Below are 21,113 nucleotides of genomic sequence, written 5' to 3'. Positions count from 1 at the left end.
GACCCTCTTTCCCTACGGAGGGGCTAAGACCGGCATGCACCGCGCGTGCGGGGGCGGGGGCGGAGCAGGCTCTAGGGACTTGGGCAAAATTACTGAGGCTAGGAGAGAAACGGAACGAGCCAAGGGATCAGGTGAAAATTCTGGGCAGGCAGAAACAAAAGAGTGAGAAGAGATGGCTGTCTGCATCCAGTTGCTGCGGTGAATGAGTGCTAGGGAAAACGACACCGGCTTTTATGGAGCTCCCAGTAAGATGGGGTGGCGATCAAACCTAAGAATCTCCTACTAATAGAGAAAAAATATATAACAATTTGACTACCGAATCCGGGTACTTTGGTTGGTAACTGAAAGGAGAAATAGAGGAAGCGTTCTAGATTCTAGAGCAAAGCAACAGTTCAGAATGGAGTCTGAGAGAGAATCTGACTGACCCTTGTGTTTAGAGCCTGGAACTGTCAAGAGTCTGGAGGCACAGAGTAACAATGCAGGTAGAGCAGACTAGGCTCCAAGGGTTAAGAATCAAAACACGTAAGAGGAAAGAAAGGGATGACACCAAGAGATGTTCAAAGAGTACAGAATTCACCTGAAAAGGACACAGCCTCCCTCTTGATTCATTCAGAAAACAGAGATTCCGAAGGCAGAGGAGTAAGTAGGGAATTGGAAATTGGTTCCTCATAAGAAATACCTCACAGGATATTTCTCTGCGTATACAGAAATGTGGGCCCAGGTTTTCTATGGAAACTTTATAGAGACGGACATTCATGGGGAACGGAGTAGTGGGACAAGAACTGACTGTTCGGGACTTCCCTGCTGGCACAATGGTTAAGAATCTGCCTGCTAATGCAGGGGACACGGGTTCGAGCCCTGGTCCGGGAAGATCCCACGTGCTGTGGAGCAATTAAGCCTGTGCGCCACAACTACTGAGCCTGTGCTCTAGAGCCGGCGTGCCGCAACTACTGAGCCCGAGAGCCACAACTACTGAAGCCCACGCACCTAGAGCCTGTGCTCCGCAACAAGAGAAGCCACCGCAATGAGAAGCCCGTGCACCACAACGAAGAGTAGCCCCCGCTCGCCACAACTAGAGTAAGCCCACGCGCAGCAAAGAAGACCCAGTGCAGCCAAAAATAAATTAATTTAAAAAAAAAAGAACTGACTGTTCAATCAATAATTATTAGAAGTGTGTATGACACCAGGAAAGGTACTGGATCATGAACAGAGACCAGCATATCCACTAAGATCTATATATCTTGATGGCATAGGATTCAAGTAGCATAGGGTGAGAAATGCCTGCCCATCCTCCTGCTCAATACTACATGTGCTCAGAATCTGTTCATAATAGATGGAGATAATTAGATAAGCAGTTGTTCAAAGGTCTCAAAGAGCACCTTTCTACCTCTTCATTTCGTCAATCTCAGTGATCGTGAGAGCTGGGGTAAAACAGAAGAGAAATGCCCAATGGGTATTCTTTGCAAAGGGAACTCACAAAATATTTTTTAGAGGGAGGTGAATTTGAGAGTGAGGCAGGGGTGAAAATGGATCTTTCTGGCATGGAAGTGCAATAATTCCACAGGGGAAGGGGAGGGGGAGCCATGGGAAGAGAGCAAGGAAAGGATACGAGGCGCATCACAAACTTGTAGAGGGAGGGCACCAAGAGTACCTAGATCAGGAGTGAGTTTGTAAGAGGAGTTTGAATCCCCAGAAAATCTCCCTAAGGAGGGAAGGAGAAAGTGTGTAATGTGTTGAGTGCCTCTTGGCAGGAAAGGGATAGAAAATATACTAGTGGCAATAATAACAAGGAAAGTCACTCCATATTAGGACCCATTGACTCCTACCTTGAATATATACCCTTCAACTATCCTTCAATTCCTCTTTGGCTGCTCACTTTCACTCAGTCAAAAGCCATATACAGAGCCCCAGGCCACTGGGAATTGGTATTTCTTGCTTCTCCAGGCTTCCCCACCCCAATACAAAAGAGCAAGAGCATACAAAAGGGATTAAATAGACAATTAAGTGACAAGGAATTAAATAGAACTATCTTATAGATTTATTAAAGAAAAATACTTTACAAAAACAGTATGTTTGGCCCTAAAATAGTTCAGCTGACTCTCAGGGTTTACAACAGCGACTGAGCGAGTGGCAGTAATGGCTCTGCTGCTGAGGACAGGAGGGTATGTTAGTGTGCCTGACTCCATCTGTTCAGAAGAGCAATTGTTATGTTGGCAGCCTCGCATTCTAGGCCAAAGGTTTGAGGGCAGAGGGACAATCTGGGCAGGTGGGTTAGCCTGAATGTTGTGGTCAAGACCAAGACTACAGGGCTACATGTCCCTCCAAGGATGGGGGATTGGGAAGACAGAAGGTCAGGTAATAGGGACAGGTGGATAAAACAAAGAAGTTGGTAATATAATAAGGAACAGAATACGAGGGCTCAGGTGGAGGTGGGGGCATAGAGTATTCAGGAATAAAATGGTGACCCTAAGATCCTAAGGAATGGCTAGTGTCCAGAGTAATATGGATTCATCTTTAAGGTGGGTCAAATAAAACCCTAAACAGCAGCTGCTTCCTTTTGCTAGGTAAATGGAAATTAGAATTTCAAATGTTCCCTCTCAAAGAGCTGGGTCTCTTGAGCTGGGTCTCTTTAGCGGTTCCTGGCACCCCCAGGAGAAGGTGCCAACTCTATGCTGAGATGATACTAGCACAGCCCCAGCAGGGATGCAGGGTACCAACTCTGCAGAGAAAGCTGTGGCTCCAGGAGAGGAAAGGGGTGACCTTTACCACCTGCTGTGCTGCATGGCTCTAGCCCTGATCTGCTCTCTTCCAGGGGCATCTGCTAGAACAAACAGAAACTCCTCTCTCCCTGTCCTCCTGTGCCCAGATTGCAGGGTATAACTGCTTTGCCTCCAGTCATCATCTGGGGGCATATCTACTCTTCGAGGACCAGGGGCTCGAAACCCTGGAACAGGACCTGAATTCCAAGCTGACCTCAGGGGTACACGAAGACTGCTTGACGGTAGGGATACAGGGTAAACAATGGGAGGGTGCGAGGGTGAATGGAAAAGATCCTCCCAGGACTGAGCATGAGGAACCTGAAGGCCCTGGTGTCTCTCTGGTACTGTGGCAGTGTGAGTTAGCTGAGGCTTGCACCCTGGAGTAGTCAGGAATCTGGCGCCAATATGCTGGTTGGTCTCTGACCATGCTCCCCAGGAGGCATCTGTTCTGGTTCGATGGGGGAGACTCCGGTAGTTCAAAGTCCTTCCTGTGTGCTTGACCGCTTCGGAAGTTTCACCCCTGTCACACATAGCCAGAAACTGCTGGACACTCCTCGAAGTTCCTGGGAAGAGAAAAGAAACCCAACGATTGAACATCTTCAGTAAAACCATTCTCCTTTCCAGAGGACCATTTCTGGCTGTTCCTTCCAACTCCCCACCTCTCCAAGAACATGCACATAAGGGAAAGAAGGAACCTAGTTTTGCTTTTAATTTCATTTTTTAAAATTCTTAATAAACATTAAAATCAAGTCTCTTACCTCCAACCTGTGCAAATGAAACAGTCTCCTGGATGTTGCCATACTTCTGTCTCACTGCACTATAATCCTTCCTCCAAAAGACACACACACACACACACACACACACACACACACACACAGTCACACACAAATGGCTCTCTAATATTGCAAATGTATGTTCTCACTGTGACAACTTTACTCCTTAAGAGCCACCACTCCAAAACATCACTGTTTTTCTGAACATGGTACCTTCACTGAAGTTATGCTGTGTCTGCTTACATTCTTGCTCATTCTCCAAGATCTCTGCTTTTGTTTGCACCACTCCCACATACATAATGTGAAATGCCTTTTCTATACATTGATTCCCCTTTACTTAAAAGAAACAAAATAACTAATTTTCAAAAAATCACTTCTAAACAATATTTTTCATTCTTTATTTTAAAATTCCATCAACACCTGTACTATACTTACACATAGGTATATCTGACTATTAAAACTCTGAGCTCTTTGAGAGCAGAGAGCTGCCTTCTTTCTCCCCTGTATTCACTGTAGCATTTGGTGCAGAACAAGTTGCAATAAATGCTGCCTGACTAATCAGATACCCCTAATAAATATCAAAGGAGGCTGGCTACCTGGCTGTTCCACTGAGTAATATGAAGTCTATTTATCCAGAAGGCCTGCGTATCCAAAGCTCCCTAAAATTTGGACACAAATATCAACAATACTACTCTATCTTCTGTTCTAAGAATGACAACCATCCCTTGCCCTGGGGATTTACATATCCACAGACAGGTTTCTCAACCTCGGCACTACTGATATTTTGGGCTGACAATTCTTTGTTTTGGGAGTGGGATGGGGTGTGCAAGGAAACTGCTTGTGCATTGCTGGATGTTTAGCAGCATCCCTGGCCCCTCTACCCACTATATGCCAGTAGCACCTCCCCTTTCCCATTGAGAATCACTGCATTAAACTGTAGGTTCAGCCCATAAGGAGGAAAAGGAACAAATCTAGCTGTGGAGGGTCAAAGCCAAAAGGATACTGTCCACCTTCCCCAGGATTGTCTGGGTCTCTATACATGGCATGGATATTTCAAGGGTCTTTCCAAGTCTCCCATTCACACCTCATCCTCCTAGATCAGGGGTCCCCAACCCCGGAGCCACGATCTGCTATCTGTCCATGGACTGTTAGGAACCAGGCCACAGAGCAGGAGGTGAGCAGCAGGGGAGCAAGCGAAGCTTCATCAGTACTTACAGCCACTCCCCATCACTCGCATTACCGCTGGAGCTCTGCCTCCTGTCAGCATTATGGTGAGTTGTATAATTATTTCATTATATATTACAATGTAATAGTAATAGAAGTAAAATGCACAATAAATGTAATGTGCTTGAATCATCCCCAAACCATCCCCCCTGCCCCTCCCATCTGTGGAAAAATTGTCTTCCACGAAACTGGTCCCTGGTGCCAAAAAGGTTGGGGACCGCTGTCCTAGACCATCGCTCAACTGAGACTCGGGATAGAAGGAGAGGAAACTAGCTGATAGAGATGACACTTCCTGTTTTGGGGGATCTTAAAGACTGGGTATTAACTCCCCTTGGTCACTTAAAAGCATATCCTATCATGACTGAGGCAATTCATTTTCATGGGTGGTTAGATTCTGGGAGCTCTGGTCTAGACCATGTTGCCCAAGAAATGATTCAATCATAATTCATCTTTAAAGCAGTCATTCATATCCCTTTACAACCCCACCTGTGACCCCTCTTCCCCCACCCCCCAACAGGTGTACTGATTTGATTCTTCCAAGTCCCTGGAAATGTACCACATTCCAGCACATAATAGTAGAGGGGGGAGAGTTACCTGGGGGTCTATGGGGCTCCCCTGCCACGCTGGGCATCAAGACATCTGGGGACAGGAACTGTGGTTGGGATGGGTAGAGTTGGGGACCAAGGAGAAACACAGGAGGGTCATGGATGACAGGGAGGGAAGAGGAGCTGGAACAACGGTGCCCGGTTTCCAAAGGCTTTTTCCTCACGTTTGATGAATCCTTATAATGAGACAAGACAAAAAAACATAGAGATGAGGATTAACACAGAGCAGGATATGGTTGGGTAAACAGTGAGGAAAGCAGGGGGAGATGGAAGGAACTAGAGTACAAGCATTCCTTAATCTAGAGAGGGACCCAATTTACTTGTCACTCCCCCTATCAGCCCCTCTAGGAAACATCCTGACCACTATGAACTGGAGACACCAAACTACAGATTCTCTTCCCTTAATCTATCTTCCTCATAACCCTCACCTTCCCAAACATAACATCAAGGTCTTTAGCAAACTCCTTAATGCTAATAGTAGAATTAGAGAGATTGTGATAGAAATTTTAAAATAGAGAAGAGGGGAATTCCCTGGCGGTCCAGGACTATGCACTTTCATTGCTAAGGGCACAGGTTCAATCCCTGGTCAGGGAACGAAGATCCCACAAGCTGCTCAGCATGGCCAAAAAAAAAAAAGTAACAAAAGCCTCTAAAAACTACATATTTAAAAATTAAGAAATTAAAAATAGAGAAGAAATGAGAGAAATTCAGAAAGCCTGAGAGATTGAAAAAGAAAATTCTACACTCTCTCTAAATATTGGGAACTAATATATATCTCCCTAAATGTACAATCAAAAACTCTCTATTCCATCTTTCCCATTACTGCTACACTCTGCAGTCTCCACTTTGGTGCTGTCAAGTTTGTACCCGTTGATGCTTATGACCTGCTCTACGCTCCATTCAACATTCACTTCTGTGGCAAAATCTCTGAAATATCCCCTTTAACATATGAAACACTAATATGTCCAAAATTGAACCAACATTCTTCCAAACTCCTCCTCCTGGTACCGTATTTTCTTGTCACCTAGACTCAAATGTTGACACTGCCCTTGATTTTGCACTTTTCTTCCACAATTCCATTAGTTACCTATGCCATGTAATGTTATTTCTACCTATAGGTTTTTTTTTTTTTTTTTGCAGTAAGCGGGCCTCTCACTGTTGTGGCCACTCCCATTGTGGAGCTCCGGACTCGCAGGCTCAGCGGCCATGGCTCACGGGCCCAGCCACTCAGCGGCATGTGGGATCTTCCCGGACGGGGGCATGAACCCGTGTCCCCTGCATCGGCAGGCGGACTCTCAACCACTGCGCCACCAGGGAAGCCCTCTACCTATAGGTTTTATATTTAAACTCAATTGGACCACTGCAGCAGCCTCCAGTTTAGTCTTCCTATCTCCAGCCCACTACCTCCTTAGTGCGGCCTGCAAGTTGCTATGTGATATGGCAATGCTGATCTTTCTCACTTTATCTCCTACCATTCCTGTGCCTTATACACTCTAACCTTCTTAACGTTCCTCAAACACACCAAGCTCATTCCACCTCAGGGCCTTTACACTCTGCGTTTCTGTTACCGGGAATGTTCTTCCCGTGGCTTACACCTTCATGTCACTGAGGTCTCTGATCAAATGTTACTTTCTTAGAGCCGATTTCCCTTACTACTCTATCAAAAATAGCCCTGAGAATAACCACTATTACCTCTTTACTCCTTATCCTCTTCCTTTGCTTTATTCTTCTTTATCACACATTGTCTGGGGTTTACTTGTTTATTGTCTTTCTCTCCTAGTAGAATACATTTATTTTCACTCCAGTATCCCCAGCACCTTGAACAGCTCCTGGAACATTACAGGCACTTAATAAATAATATATTAAATAAAATAATCTATATGCCAGTATATCTTATTTCCTTTACTAGATTGTAAGATATTTTGTGTTGTTCCATCAGTGTGTGCTCATAGCACCTAACAACAGCATGGCACATGGTAGGCATTTACCATATAGCATAAGGACCAGGTGCTAGTCCTCTCGGCATGTGACACAGCCATAGAAGAAAGAGACACCACTCTTCACTGGTTTCCCTTCTATCTCTCTGATCTCTTTTACCAAGTCTCCTTTTGGGGTTCTTCAGAAGAACCACCTCAAATCTGATACTCTTCAGGGATATGTCCTGGTTCCTCGCCTCTTTTTGTAATACTCTTTTCCTCTTTTTAGTGGCTATGATTCTCTAATCTCAATTTCAAGTTTATATGTCTCACAACCAAAGGCCTACCAGATACCTATCTCCACTCAAGCTTAATATATCCAAAGTTGCAGATATCTCTCCCCCCAAATATATTCCTGCTTCTCCTCCCTCAAATATTATCATTATCAACCTACAATTCCTAGATATTATCCTTGATTCTCCTTTCTCCATATCCAGGCAAGTAGGTACCAAACACATTAATTTTTACTTCCTAATTGGCTCTCCAGTATGTCCACTTCTATCCTCCCGAACTCCTTATTGTGGTTCATGATATAACCCTTGTTTATAGTGTTTCCAGTCTCACTTGTCAATACTCTCCATCCTTCCCTCACCAGACTCTAATCATGCCATACCAATGAGCTTCTTTTAACTCAGTTAATGTCTGCTTCAGGTCCCTTTATCTGCTACATTCTTTTTACTTCCTGCAGGAAGACTTCCCTGATTCTTCAAGCCTGGTTTAGATGTCCCCTCTATTATGCTTCCATAGCATTAAATCCTATCATATTATATTACAATTGTTTATTTATCCATCTCCCCCAGTAGACTGTAAAGTCATGAGAGCAGGGACTGTTTCTAGCTCACTCACCACCATTTCCCCAGCATCTGGCACAATACCTAGAACATAAGCTCAAAAAGCATTTGTTTAAAAGAATGAATCGGGACTTCCCTGGCAGTCCAGTGGTTAAGACTTCGGCTTCCAATGCAGGGGTTGTGGGTTCGATCCCTGGCAGGGAGCTAAGATCCCACAGGCCTTGTGACCAAAAAACCAGAACATAAAACAGAAGCAATTTTGTAACAAATTCAATAAAGACTTTAAAAAAATGGTCCACATCAAAAAAAAAAAAAGAACGAATCAATGAATAAATGAATGATACAGAAGTCAGGACAAAGGAAGCCAACTCTCCTAGGAAAATAACAATTCGCCATTGAAGGTACATGAGAACAAATATTGGGAAGAAAAGGCCACCTTTTCCAAAAAGAATGGCCAACTGTTCAGAGCTCTTTAGAAACTTATGAGCAATAAACTAGAAAAAATGACTACCTCTAGGGAAAGAAGTTGGATCTGAAGAAGTGGTGGAAGAGACAGTTTTCTTTTTGTACATTTTTATATCACATATTTAAGACCTGTTTTTTAGTATTTATCAAACTGACCTGGTGAGCATGCTTCAATGTACTGGTGCTTTGTATCCTGACCCCTACTGAAATAAAAATTCAACTTGCTTTGGGCAAGTGTGTGAAATTCTCAAAAGGCACATTTTAGAAACCCAACCACTGAAACTATTTGAATTAGCTGATCTCTGCTGACTTGGGTGTCCCTGTCCCTTTCACATACAGATTACTGCATTAATGCCATATGAAAAGCCCCAAGGATGAGGATTTTAAATCATTTTCCTTCTCTTGCTAATGTACATGCTTCATTTCAGCTTGAAAGCACACTGGACCCTACTCAGTCATGTACTAGGATGGGGAAGAAAAGGCAAAAAAATACTCCAACCCATCTCTTATCTTCTTCCTTTGATTAGTACAGTGGGTTCTAACCCACTCAGCAGCAGTGGCTTCTCCAAGACTCCTCTTAAGGCTGCTAGTACTCTTCTCATCCTGGGGAAGCCTATAATACACCTTCCAGAACTGCTACAGAGAAGGGACATTCTTCTAGGCTCCAAGTAAATGTGTGTCAAGAAAATAATAACTATGTGTCCTCATTTTTGCTGAGTGCATATGGCTTTCCCCCAGATTACAACTTTCAGCTTCTCCTGCCCCTTCACCTGCAGTATATTTTTACCTAGCAAGAGAAAGAGGATGCTCTGAATAGATAGACCCTGATTCTACTTACAAAACTGTGGGAAGAGACTGGGACGTCCTCCCTCTCTGAGACAACGGTGCCACTGAGACTGCGTGAGATGCGCCGAAAGTTCTCTGCACCATACTGATCATCCTCCCCACACTCCCTGCTGGGGCCTCGGCCAGGTGCAGCCTTCAAACACACAGACACACACAGGCAGACACAGAACACCAGACATGTGGTTTTCCCACAGACCCTGTCCCGAGGGATATGGGAGAGAATAGAGTAAGACTCACTAGTAGATATCTGAATTAGACGTATTTAAAAGGTAGTGGCCATGTGGCAATCTCCTCTCACTCAAAAGAAGCCCAATCTGGGACGAAGTGAGAGAGTAGCATTGACATATGTACACTACCAAATGTAAAATAGATAGCTAGTGGGAAGCAGCCGCATAGCACAGGGAGATCAGCTCGGTGCTTTGTGACCACCTAGAGGGGTGGGATAGGGAGGGTGGGAGGGAGATGCAAGAGGGAGGGGATATGGGGATATAGGTATATGTATAGCTGACTCACTGTTATACAGCAGAAACTAACACAACATTGTAAAGCAATTATACTCCAATAAAGATGTTTAAAAAAAAAGAAAAAAAAAAAATGAAGCCCAATCATAGACCTTCTTCTCTTCCAACAGCCCCACATTACCATGCCGCTGCTTTACCACCAACCCTACCACTCATCTCTCTCCATAATTCTTTCCCAACACATCACCCCATGCCCAAAACTTTAGCACCTGAGGTGGCTACCTGAGAAGTAGACACTGTATTGGCTTCATGGAGACTGTGCTCTATTTCTGCTGTTGGGGTCTTTGAGAGATCAAGGCCAGGGGCTGAGCGCAACCTCCTCCCTACACCATCTGTAGAGCCTGAGGAGGAAAACATAAATACAAGTTGAAGCCATCTCTTCTCCTGGAGTCTAAACTCAGCCTGGCAGCACAAAACTCAGGAATTCTTGTTTCATTAAATTACAAATATGCATCTCTGAATCCACTGGAGGATGGGCTCCTGAAATGTAGAAACAGGAGTTTCAGAATATGGATAGCTTCCTATAAGACCATAAGGATCTCAGAACACAGGCCTTGAAGAACCTTGTTGAGAAAGGGCTCTGTGGACAGATAACTGATTAGTAAATATAATCAGCTTTGCTTCTGTCAGCCTTAGGCCCAAGACTTATAATACATACAGAGGAAATTATCTGATATAGTGATTCTCTAGAGTGTCTGTGATGACAAAGGAACTATTATCTCCAGTCTGGTTAGGAATTGAAAATTATCATAGTAATCACATATTAAACCGACTCATTTTACAAAGCAGGAAAATGAGCTCCAGGATGTGACAAGTAGTAAGTAGTTTAACCAGGATTAAAACTCAAGTCTCTGCACGTACACTTCCAGTTATATACTATGAGCAGGAGCTCTTCAGCAACATTTTGTATGTGCAGTGCTCTTTTACTTCCCCCATTAGCTTCTCTTTTTTCTTTTCCTGTACACGGGCCTCTCACTGTTGTGGCCTCTCCCATTGCGGAGCACAGGCTCCGGACATGCAGGTTCAGTGGCCATGGCTCACGGGCCTAGCCGCTCCGCGGCATGTGGGATCTTCCCGGACCGGGGCACGAACCCGTGTCCCCTGCATCGGCAGGCGGACTCCCAACCACTGCGCCAGCAGGGAAGCCCCAGCTTCTCTCTTTTCTTCACTTAAATTCTAAACAAATTCTAAATGTTTCTCTCTTCCTCAAAATCTTGCAAGACTATTAAGAGATGAGCTGTTCCAAACTGGATATGTGACTCCCAAGGCGCTCGCCCCAATACAACTAATTAAGCCTTCCATTCTGAAAATGCACACATCCTTGACCTACATTTGATATATATGTCTATTGCCAATTCATGTCTTGATTTGTTATTTTGATTCTGATATTGCTGATATACTAAGCTAGAAGGCCAGTTATTTTCAATATTTCCTTGTGCTTAAATGCAGTGGTTCCAATACTACCTCAGATTCATCTAGAACTTTTAAAAAATACAGCTTTGTGTACCTCTCTGCAGACCTACTGAATCAGAATCTTTCTGGCTGGAGCCTGGGAATATTTGTTTTTAAAAGGTTTCCACAAAAAGTGTGGGAGAATATCCTCAAACATTGTTGGAGGAAATGTGAAATGTTATAGTTTTCCTAAAAAGCAATCTAGAGATAACCATTAAGACTGAAAATATATTTATCCTCTTAACCAATAGTTCTACTTGTGGGAATAAGAAGCAAAACTATCTGTTTATTGCGGCCTTGTTTGTAGTGGCCAAGAACTAGAAATAAAGTAATGCCCATCTATAGCAGAATGGCTAAATACATTACAGTATCCTCAATATCAAATATTGTCCAGCCACTAAAAAGAATGAATTGAGTTAAACTAGATGACTTAGAGGAATTTTCATCAAGTATTGTTGAGTTAAAGGAAAAAAATCTGTAATATTATCCCCAAACAAAAAAACACTATATATGTAGGTCTATATAGGATTATATGAACAGAGAAATACAGAAATATGCACATTAGACTACTGTCTGAGAAGGTGATGGGGGATAAATGGGAGGGATTGATTTGAGGGAAGGAGAGAGAAACAAAAATTGTCTGTAATAAAAACATCATAGGAACTTCCCTGGCTGTCTAGTGGTTAAGAATCTGCCTTACAATGAAGGGGACATGGGTTCGATCCCTGGTCAGGGAACTAAGATCCCACATGCCATGCGTCAAGTAAGCCCATGCCCCGTAACTACTGAGCATGCAGGCCACAACTAGAGAGCCCATGTGCCACAACTACTGAGCGCACGTGCTCTGGAGCCTGCACGCTCTGGAGCCCGTGCACCACAACTACAGAGAAGCCTGCCCAGAGCAGCAAGGGGCACATATGCCGCAATGGAAGATCCTGCATGACACAACTAAGACCCGACGCAGTCAAAATTAAAATTAAATAAATATAAAACAACAACAACAATCATGTGTGCTATGATCCCATTTATATAAAATTATTCTGGGCTTCCCTGGTAGTGCAGTGGTTAAGAATCTGCCTGCCAATGCAGGGGACACAGGTTCAAGCCCTGGTCCAGGAAGATCCCACATGCCACGGAACAGTTAAGCCCGTGCACCACAACTACTGAGCCTGCGTGCCACAACTACTGAAGCCCATGTGCCTAGAGCCCATGCTCTGCAACAAGAGAAGTCAGCGCAATGAGAAGCCCGCGCACTGCAACAAAGAATAGCCCCTGCTCGCTGCAACTAGAGAAAACCCGTGCACAGCAACGAAAACCCAACGCAGCCAAAAATAAATAAATTTATTTTAAAAATAATAATAATAAAATTTTTCTTCCTTTTTTAAGAAAACCCATTCTTCAGGTGACTATGATGGACAGCCAGATTTAAGAATTACAGTTGTAATGGTTAGAATTTGGTGCTCCTCTAATCAAGTCAAGTGTGATTCCTACCTAGACAAGAAGGTAGCCATTGGAACCTCCTGAAGAGAGTAGACACTGATTCCTTTAAAGATACTTAAACAGAGGTGGAGGTGGCCTTCTGTAAGGAGTACTGTTGAGGGGACTTCTCGATTTGATAGAATTAAGGAGACATCTACTCACTGATCAATAGTAACAAGAAGAAAGACTACCAGACATTATGTACTTCTTTATATGATATAAGAAGTCTAAGTACTACCTATGAAATATTCTTATTTTTAAAAAGTAAACCTGATTTTAATCAAGAATCAAACCTTCTAGCCCTAAGTACCAAGTTATAGGGAAAAAGAGGGTCTTAGGAGAACATGTTTTAAAAACAAAATGACAACAAAAAAACCTCTCCTAGAATATAATCTAAAACGTGGAAGACAAATGACCAAATTTCTTCAACAAATAAATGGCAAGGGGAAAAAAGAGACAGGAATCTTACAGGCTTAAAAAAAGCCTTGAGACACATCAACAAAATGCAATGTGTGGATCTTGTTTGGATTCTGATTCGAAATAAACCCACTGTGAAAAGACACCTGTGGGACAATTGAAAAAAATTGAATACTGGCTAGTTACTGTATTATATTAAGAAATTACTGTTAATTTTTTAGGTATAATAATATTATAGTTCTGCGTTTTAAAAAAGTCTTTATTTCTTAGAGATACATTCCAAACTATTTATGGAGGAAATGATATAATGTCTGGGATTTGCTTTAAAAGAATCCAGTGGAGAGGGAAAGTGGCAGGGGCGGGGGAGGGGTCGCTAAATCAAAATCAGCCATCGGTTGATAATTGGCCAAGATAATCACCTTGGAAGTTAGTGATAAGAACAAGGGGGTGATTATAGCATTTACTCTTTACTTTAGAATATATTTGAAGTTTTCCATAACAAAACATTATTTTTAATTTTTAAGATGATGTGTGAGCAACTTCAAAATACTATGAAATTTAGAATATAGGTCAAGGGCAGTGTTCACATAACTCTTTAGGAACTATAGTCATGTCAAAACTAATCTGGTTGCAAAATACCACATTCTATATGATTCTATTTATATGAAATGTCCAAAATAGGTAACCTATAGGCAGAAAATAGATTAGAGGTTTACTGGGGAGTGAATACTAATGGGTACAGGATTTCTTTTGGGGGTGATGAAAAAATACTTTAATTGATTGTGGTAATGGATGGACAACTCTGTCAATATCCTAAAAAACCACTGAATTGTATGCTTTAAATAGGTGAATTGTCCAGTACATAAATTATATATCAATAAAGCTTTCTTTTTTTTAAAGCAATAAGTCATAAAGAGAAAGGCGAATACTATATGATCACACTTATATGTGGAATCTTTAAAAAAGCCAAACTCATAGAAACAGAGAATGGAATGGTAGCTGCCAGGAGCCAGGGGGTGGGGGGAATATAGAGATGCTGATCAAAGGGTACACATCATTTCCACTTATAAGATGAATAAGTTCTGAGGATCTAATGTATAGCATGGTGACTATGGTTAACAATATTGTATTACTATATACCTGAAAGCTGCTAAGACAGTAAATCTTAAATGTTCTCACCACAAAAAAAAAAGAAAGAAAGATATTGTAATTAGGTATGGTGATGGCTGTGTTAACTAACTTTACTGTGGTAATCATTTTGCAATATATACATGTATCAAATTATCACACTATAGACCTTAAACTTATACAATGTTATTTCTCAACTATATCAATAAAATTGGAGAAAAAAAGTAATTTGGTGCTTAATAAATGCTTTACAATAAGATAAAGCAAGACTCCCCTAAAGATACATTCTGTCATATATGGATCCTAACTGGCATTTTCCTTCATCGTCTACTTCTTGATTTATTCCACTGATCTCTTCTTTATTCTGCCACATCAGTTCTGAAAGACTCAATTTAAAAAAGAGACTTTTAAAAAAAAAAAAAAAAAAAAGAGACTCTAAAAAAAAATAAAAATAAAAAAGAGACTCTAACCAAAATAAAACCTAGTTTGGTTTCACAAGTTATTTTGAGGACTGATTCATTAACTGGATTTTTAAAATTAGTTGTTGTTCACTATTAAGTAAAAATTAATGGTTGCTAGGTACGCTTTCATACTGTTTTCAGAAGTACAGGGCTTCCCTGGTGGTGCAGTGGTTAAGAGTCCGCCTGCCGATGCAGGGGACACGGGTTCGTGCCCCAGTCCGGGAAGATCCCACATGCCGCGGAGAGGCTGGGCCGGTGAGCCATGGCCGCTGAGCCTGCGCGTCCGGAGCCTGTGCTCCGCAATGGGAGAGGCCACAACAGTGAGAGGCCCGCTTACCGCAAAAAACAAACAAACAAACAAACAAAAAAAAAACAGAAGTATAATCTTCCTGAGTTTGCCAGTATGTATCAAGAGATTTTTTAAAGTTTATAACCTTCAACTAGTTATTACCCTTCGAAAAGTTTATCCTAAGGAGTTTATCAGAAATGTGGCCAAACTCTTAAGTATAATCATCACAATGCTGTATTATCAAAAAATTTTAAGTAACCTAAATATTCAACCACAGTAGAATGGTTGAATATATTATGGTGTATTTATTTGCAGCATATTATAGTCATTAAAAGTAGTTTTTTCCAAAGGGAAAATGCTTATGGATATAATGTAAGAAATCATGGGACTAAACTATATACATATATTATAATCCAGCTTTTTTTAAAAACAAAACAAATAAATATATAGTATATATGCATAAAAAACAAAACCAGAAGCAACATAGATGGAGATTATTATATTAAGTGAAGTAAGTCAGAGAAAGACAAATATAATACGGTATCACTTATACGTGGAATCTAAAAAAATGACACAAATGAACTTATTTACAAAGCAGAAATACTACAGACTCACAGACACAGAAAAACAAACTTATGGTTACCAAAGGGGAAAGAGGGGGAGGGATAAAATGGGTGTTTGGGATTAACATATACACACTACTATATATAAAATAGATAAACAACAAGGACCTTCTGCATGGCACAGGGAACTATATTCAATATTTTGTAATACCTATAATGGAAAAAATCTGAAAAAGAATATATATATATACACACACACACACACATATATATATATATATGAACTAAATCACTTTGCTGTACACCTGAAACTAACACAACTTTGTAAATCAACTATACTTTAATTTTAAAAAAAAGTATGTCACTACACTATTGATACTATGTATAAAATAGATAACTAATGAGAACATATTGTGTAACACAGGGAATTCTACTTAGTGCACTGTGATGACCTGAATAGGAGGGAAGTCCGGAAGGGAGGGGATATATGTATATGTATGGCTGATTCATTTTGCTGTACAGTAGAAACTAATACAACATTGTAAAGCAACTATACTCCAATAAAAATTAATTAGAAAAAAAAGTAAACTAGGGGAAATTTGGAAAGAAAAAAAAGTATGTCAACCAGAGGTGGGGGGCGGCAACCCAAAGCCAGAAGTAAACTCATGAAACTACTGCCAGGGTTATCAATGATTTTTGTTACTTTATATATTTTCAAAACCATCTACAATAAAAAATGTTGCTATCTGGGGTAACATAAGGTTTGTTTTGTTTTGTTTGTAATATAATGTTTGACATTCAATTGGTTAGTTCAGTTTTAATTGCAATATATTTTTATATGTGTTTATGATTCTTAAAATACTTGACATTCATATATTCTTTCTCCCTTATATTAGAGAGGAAGCTAATTGAGGCAAACTCCAACTTTTCCTCATTCTTTGTAATCTTCCCATACTGCCCTGTCCTATGTATTAATACCTAAGGAGCACTTAATAAATGTTATTGCAAAGTTTACACTAGAGTGGAGATCCTAAAAAACATATCTTAATATTAAATCTTATATTTATATGATATCCCCCACTCTGATGCTCCTGGGAATACAGCAGATTTTCAATAACCACTTGTTTGGCTATAATTAAATATTGGTTGGCTGCATGCAAAGAACTATACCACCTAAACTGAAGATAAATTTCTGAGTTTCATTTTACAGAATCATACATATCATTTAAAGAGTTGGAAGGTATCTTTAAAAAATAAAATCATTGGGGCTTCCCTGGTGGCACAGTGGTTGAGAATCCGCCTGCCAATGCAGGGGACACAGTCTGGGAAGAGCCCTGGTCCGGAAAGATGCCACATGCCGCGGAGCAGCTGGGCCATTGCACCACAACTACTGAGCCTGCGCTCTAGAGCCCGCAAGCCACATCTAGAGCCCGTGCTCCACAACAGGAGAAGCTACCGCAATGAGAAGCTTGCGCACCGCAACAAAGAGTAGCCCCCGCTCTCCACAATCAGAGAAAAGCCGACGTGCAGCAACGAAAACCCAATGCAGCCAAAAACAATAAATAAATAAATAAAATTTTAAAAAAATAATAAAATAAAATCATTGAACCAATTCTCTCATCTTATAAGTAAAAACTTGGATATTAAATGACTTGTCCAAATTTTTACTGACAGTTAATGATGGAGACAGAACAATAGTTCAGGCTTTGGAGTTCTTAAGTACATCAATCTTAAGTTATAAATATCCTTCATGTCTTCAGTTTACAGAACTAATTCTGTGCTGTGCATTTAACATTAGACTTCACTCTTCACACAATATAATCTCACAAAGAGTCGGTGAACAGGTACCCTACAAGCATACCACCTTGAAAATTCTAAACCTGGTAGTTCCTGAACGGATCAGGGAAGGTCTTGATATTGCTGGTTCAGTACGATCTGGATATGCCACATTGGAGACTTGGCTCAACGTGAACATCCTCATTGCAAGCTGGAGCTTGTTCCTAAGCCATAGAAGAATGACTTTTCCTCCCAGCCTCCCATACCTCATGCTGAGTCACTCTCAAAGGCCTAGGAACCACTCCTTAGCATTCATACTACAGCAGCCCTGGGCAAATACTCACTGGTCTCTTTACAAGGAGGGAACTAGCTTGTGAGTGATGATTCTACCCCCATTCTCCACTCTAGCCAGAAAAATGTCTAGCCCTTGTCATGAAGTCTTTATGAATAAAGTCAGAGGTTCTACTGCTGCCTCCTAAGCTGAGGATATTATTTACATAGAACACCATCCCCCTTCTGATCTTATCTTCCTGCCTTCAGCTTTTCGATGCCCCCCACACTCCCTGCCCCTGGTTGCATTCTTACCTGTTTGGCTCAGTGGGTTCCAGGCCACTTCCTGCTGCCCCCATCCAGAAGAGCCAGACTGAGAAACCTGAAGACTGGCCTGGTAGAGAGACTCCAATTCTGAGGTCTCCTGCTCTGTGTCTTGGTTCCAATGTGGATGCAAAAGGATGTGGTTTCTTTCTGGATAAGTTACACAGGTATGGGAATCAGGAGGGGAGGACTTTATTCCTGGCCCAGGGACCCCAAGCTGAGAATCACAAAGCCTTGTAACATTCAACCAGGAATCCAAAGGCAAGGAAGTTCCCAAGTTGACACTGCTGCCCAGCTCCTTAGGCCTAGCATCTCTCACTTGAGACGGTTTCCCATGGTAAATACCTGACTCTGCCAACCTGGACTGTCCTCCCCTAGAAGTTTCACCATTAGGCAGCCCAGAGTTCATGGCAAGAGAAGGATGATCAGCAGGCTCTCCCCAGGAAGGCAGTCTGTTCCTACCATCCACAGAGGGTGGTTGTTTTGCCCAAGGCCAATGACCTTTCCCTTGACCCTGTGGGAATGGAGGCTTTGAGTCAGAAAGGGAAGAGTCCTTCCTTAGACTGTTGGGCAAACTTCTATCCTGGGAACCTGTACCATCCCTTGTGGAGGTGCCCTGCATCCTCTGGAACTGCTCTGCCAGAGAGCGGACAAGCCCCTTTGCGGTAGGAAACTCTGGCCTATAGGGCTTCTCGCTGCCTCCGTCCATTTTTGAAGTCAATGAAGTTTTGAGGCTTTGGGTTTGGAGGCATTGGTTAGTTTTCTGTAAGGTATTAGGAGAGTGAAGCACAGAAGAGGAAGGAGCAGGCATTATGGAGTGGCAGGCCCCGTACAGAGAAAGGCTGGGCTGAGCTGATGAACTTGAAGGACCACAGCCTAGACTGGGTGCATCTCCTCTCTCAGAGGTGGTTGTTCCAGTTGGCTGTAGCCAAGGCATCACCTGGGATGAGTCAGCAGGATCCCTCTTTTCTTGAAATAGCTGTTCTTGATCAGTGCCTCTTCCTTCTTGTTGGGGGAACCTTGTACAGCTGCTGTTGTCCCCCCTGTAGCTTTGCAGCTCACCCTCTGGTTCCCAACCATGATGAGAATTCTTCTCAGTTCTCCCTGGTGTTTTATGTAAGCCCGGCCTGTGGAACACAGAGGGGTCAATGCTGTCCACCTCAACAGAAGTAAGAAGGTTCGAGGCAGACCCACCAGAGGAGTTGTGCTGTGGAGCAGACAGGGCAGATGACTCTGGGAATAATGGCGAGTGTGACTCATGGCAGGAAGCGGATGAGTAGATGAAAGAACTGGCCCCAAACTCTGTATTCATGTAGGGTTCCAGTTGGGCCTCCTGGCTTAACAATACTTGGAGCGGGATAGGCTGTTCACTGAAATAAATAGAGAGAGCCAGTCATAAGCTGTCTTAATTGACAAGATCACTTACAAAAATAACTGTTCATTTGGTTCCCATTTCTAGCTATTCACAGAGTTAATGGTGAAAATAAATGGAAAGACAAGCATAAGTAGAGTCAACAGATCAGAGGTTCACAAGAGAAGGCACACCTAAGTAACAGGTAATATTAATTCTCTTTATTAAATACCCTCATCAAAGTTGCCCACAGTAACAGTAAGTAAAGCTCTTGCTAATATTCTTCATTCCCTGTAAAGTCCCATTCCAATCATATTCTACTTACAAATTCAAAAACAAAAATTGCTCATGCCATATGCAAATGACAATAGGAGGTAAGCAAAGCCTAGAAATCACTCATCCCTAGGGTCCTGAGAGGCAGATCAGCCAAAAGAACCAGAAGGCCACATTTACAGAGTACAGGATGATTTGGGCTCCTGGGATTAATATAAAAATCAACGATTTCAAATTTTTTTTTTTTTCTTTTTGTAGTACGCAGACCTCTCACTGTTGTGGCCTCTCCTGTTGCGGAGCACAGGCTCCGGACACGCAGGCTCAGCAGCCATGGCTCACAGGCCCAGCCGTTCCGCGGCCTTTGGGATCTTCCCGGACCGGGGCACGAACCCGTGTCCCCTGCATCGGCAGGCAGACTCTCAACCACTGCACCACCAGGGAAGCCCTCAAATGTATTTTTATAATCTGGATTTGGTTGTATTTATTTACTGAGATATTTCCCCAAAGTAATGTGCTGTGACTCTCTTGAGATTTGGGAGTGGAAGTAGGGATTAACTGCAGTTAGTTGATTTCTTACTAATTGTTTTGTATTTCTGACCTAAAGAACTCAGGGCTAGAAGCACTTAGATAAAACCTCAATCACTCACATACATCTAATGGCAGAAGTTTTCTGAAAAGAGTTTAGCTGCCTAAATTGCTTATAATCAAAACACATTTCTGATCAGATTCTCAAATTAGCATTCAGCGAATGGGGTAAACAATAGGAGAAAAGAAGAAAGAAGAAGATCCTAGCTATGAGCATTAAATTTGAATGATAATACACTATAAACTTTTGTGGGCATAGTCATTCAATCATCCTTACAACATTTTGAAGAATATGATATTACTTATAAGGAAAGCCTAATGGAGTCAAAGAGACCTGGATTTGAATTCCATGCTTCTACCACTTACTAGCTGAGTAATCCTGTGTACCTTACTTATCTCATCCTCTCTGAGCCTGAGTTTTCTTATTTATAAACCATTGCTAAATAGTAATCCCTGTCTCCTAAGGTTATTGTGAGAATTAGATAAAATAAAACATAAAAGAGTTTAGCTTAGTGCCTGAGCAAATATTCAAAAAATGTTAGCTTCTTTTATGATGTTTATATTCTGAAAACTACTCGGGCTTGTTAACAGCCAAAATTAATTCTTACTTAAATCTATCTATTCTCAGTAACAGCCAATTTCAAGGGCTAAAATGGGGAAACTACACCAATGGCCACGGGGACTTTTTTCCTACTACTGACCATAGGGAAGCAAAACAAAGGGAATCTTTGTGTCTCCTCTCAACGGATCAATCAGAGCAAGGAAGACTGCTTTCTCTACTTCCC

The 21,113-nt window shown here is 41.9% G+C and overlaps 1 protein-coding gene across 2 annotated transcripts in view; it reads right to left on the bottom strand.

Moving 5' to 3' along the window:
- Nucleotides 1–2,015: 2,015 nt before the first annotated feature.
- Nucleotides 2,016–21,113, bottom strand: part of USP54 (ubiquitin specific peptidase 54) — a 66,384-nt gene continuing 47,286 nt past the window's right edge. The window contains exons 17-22 of one of the 2 annotated variants that reach the window (XM_024741073.1): nucleotides 18,465–19,489; nucleotides 18,111–18,269; nucleotides 10,183–10,301; nucleotides 9,432–9,572; nucleotides 5,351–5,537; nucleotides 2,016–3,322 (exon numbers count right to left, since the gene is read on the bottom strand). In XM_024741073.1, the coding sequence (XP_024596841.1) occupies nucleotides 2,763–3,322; nucleotides 5,351–5,537; nucleotides 9,432–9,572; nucleotides 10,183–10,301; nucleotides 18,111–18,269; nucleotides 18,465–19,489 (2,191 nt within the window). In that variant the 3' untranslated portion in view covers nucleotides 2,016–2,762. Of the gene's footprint in view, nucleotides 3,323–5,350; nucleotides 5,538–9,431; nucleotides 9,573–10,182; nucleotides 10,302–18,110; nucleotides 19,490–21,113 lie in introns of both variants that reach the window. The other variant, XM_024741064.1, reaches the window with a different exon arrangement.

This window comes from Neophocaena asiaeorientalis, unplaced genomic scaffold, assembly GCF_003031525.2.
Source record: "Neophocaena asiaeorientalis asiaeorientalis breed wild unplaced genomic scaffold, Neophocaena_asiaeorientalis_V1.1 scaffold484, whole genome shotgun sequence".
NCBI classification, from domain to species: Eukaryota; Metazoa; Chordata; class Mammalia; order Artiodactyla; family Phocoenidae; genus Neophocaena; species Neophocaena asiaeorientalis.
This window is presented reverse-complemented; position numbering and strand designations above follow the sequence as displayed.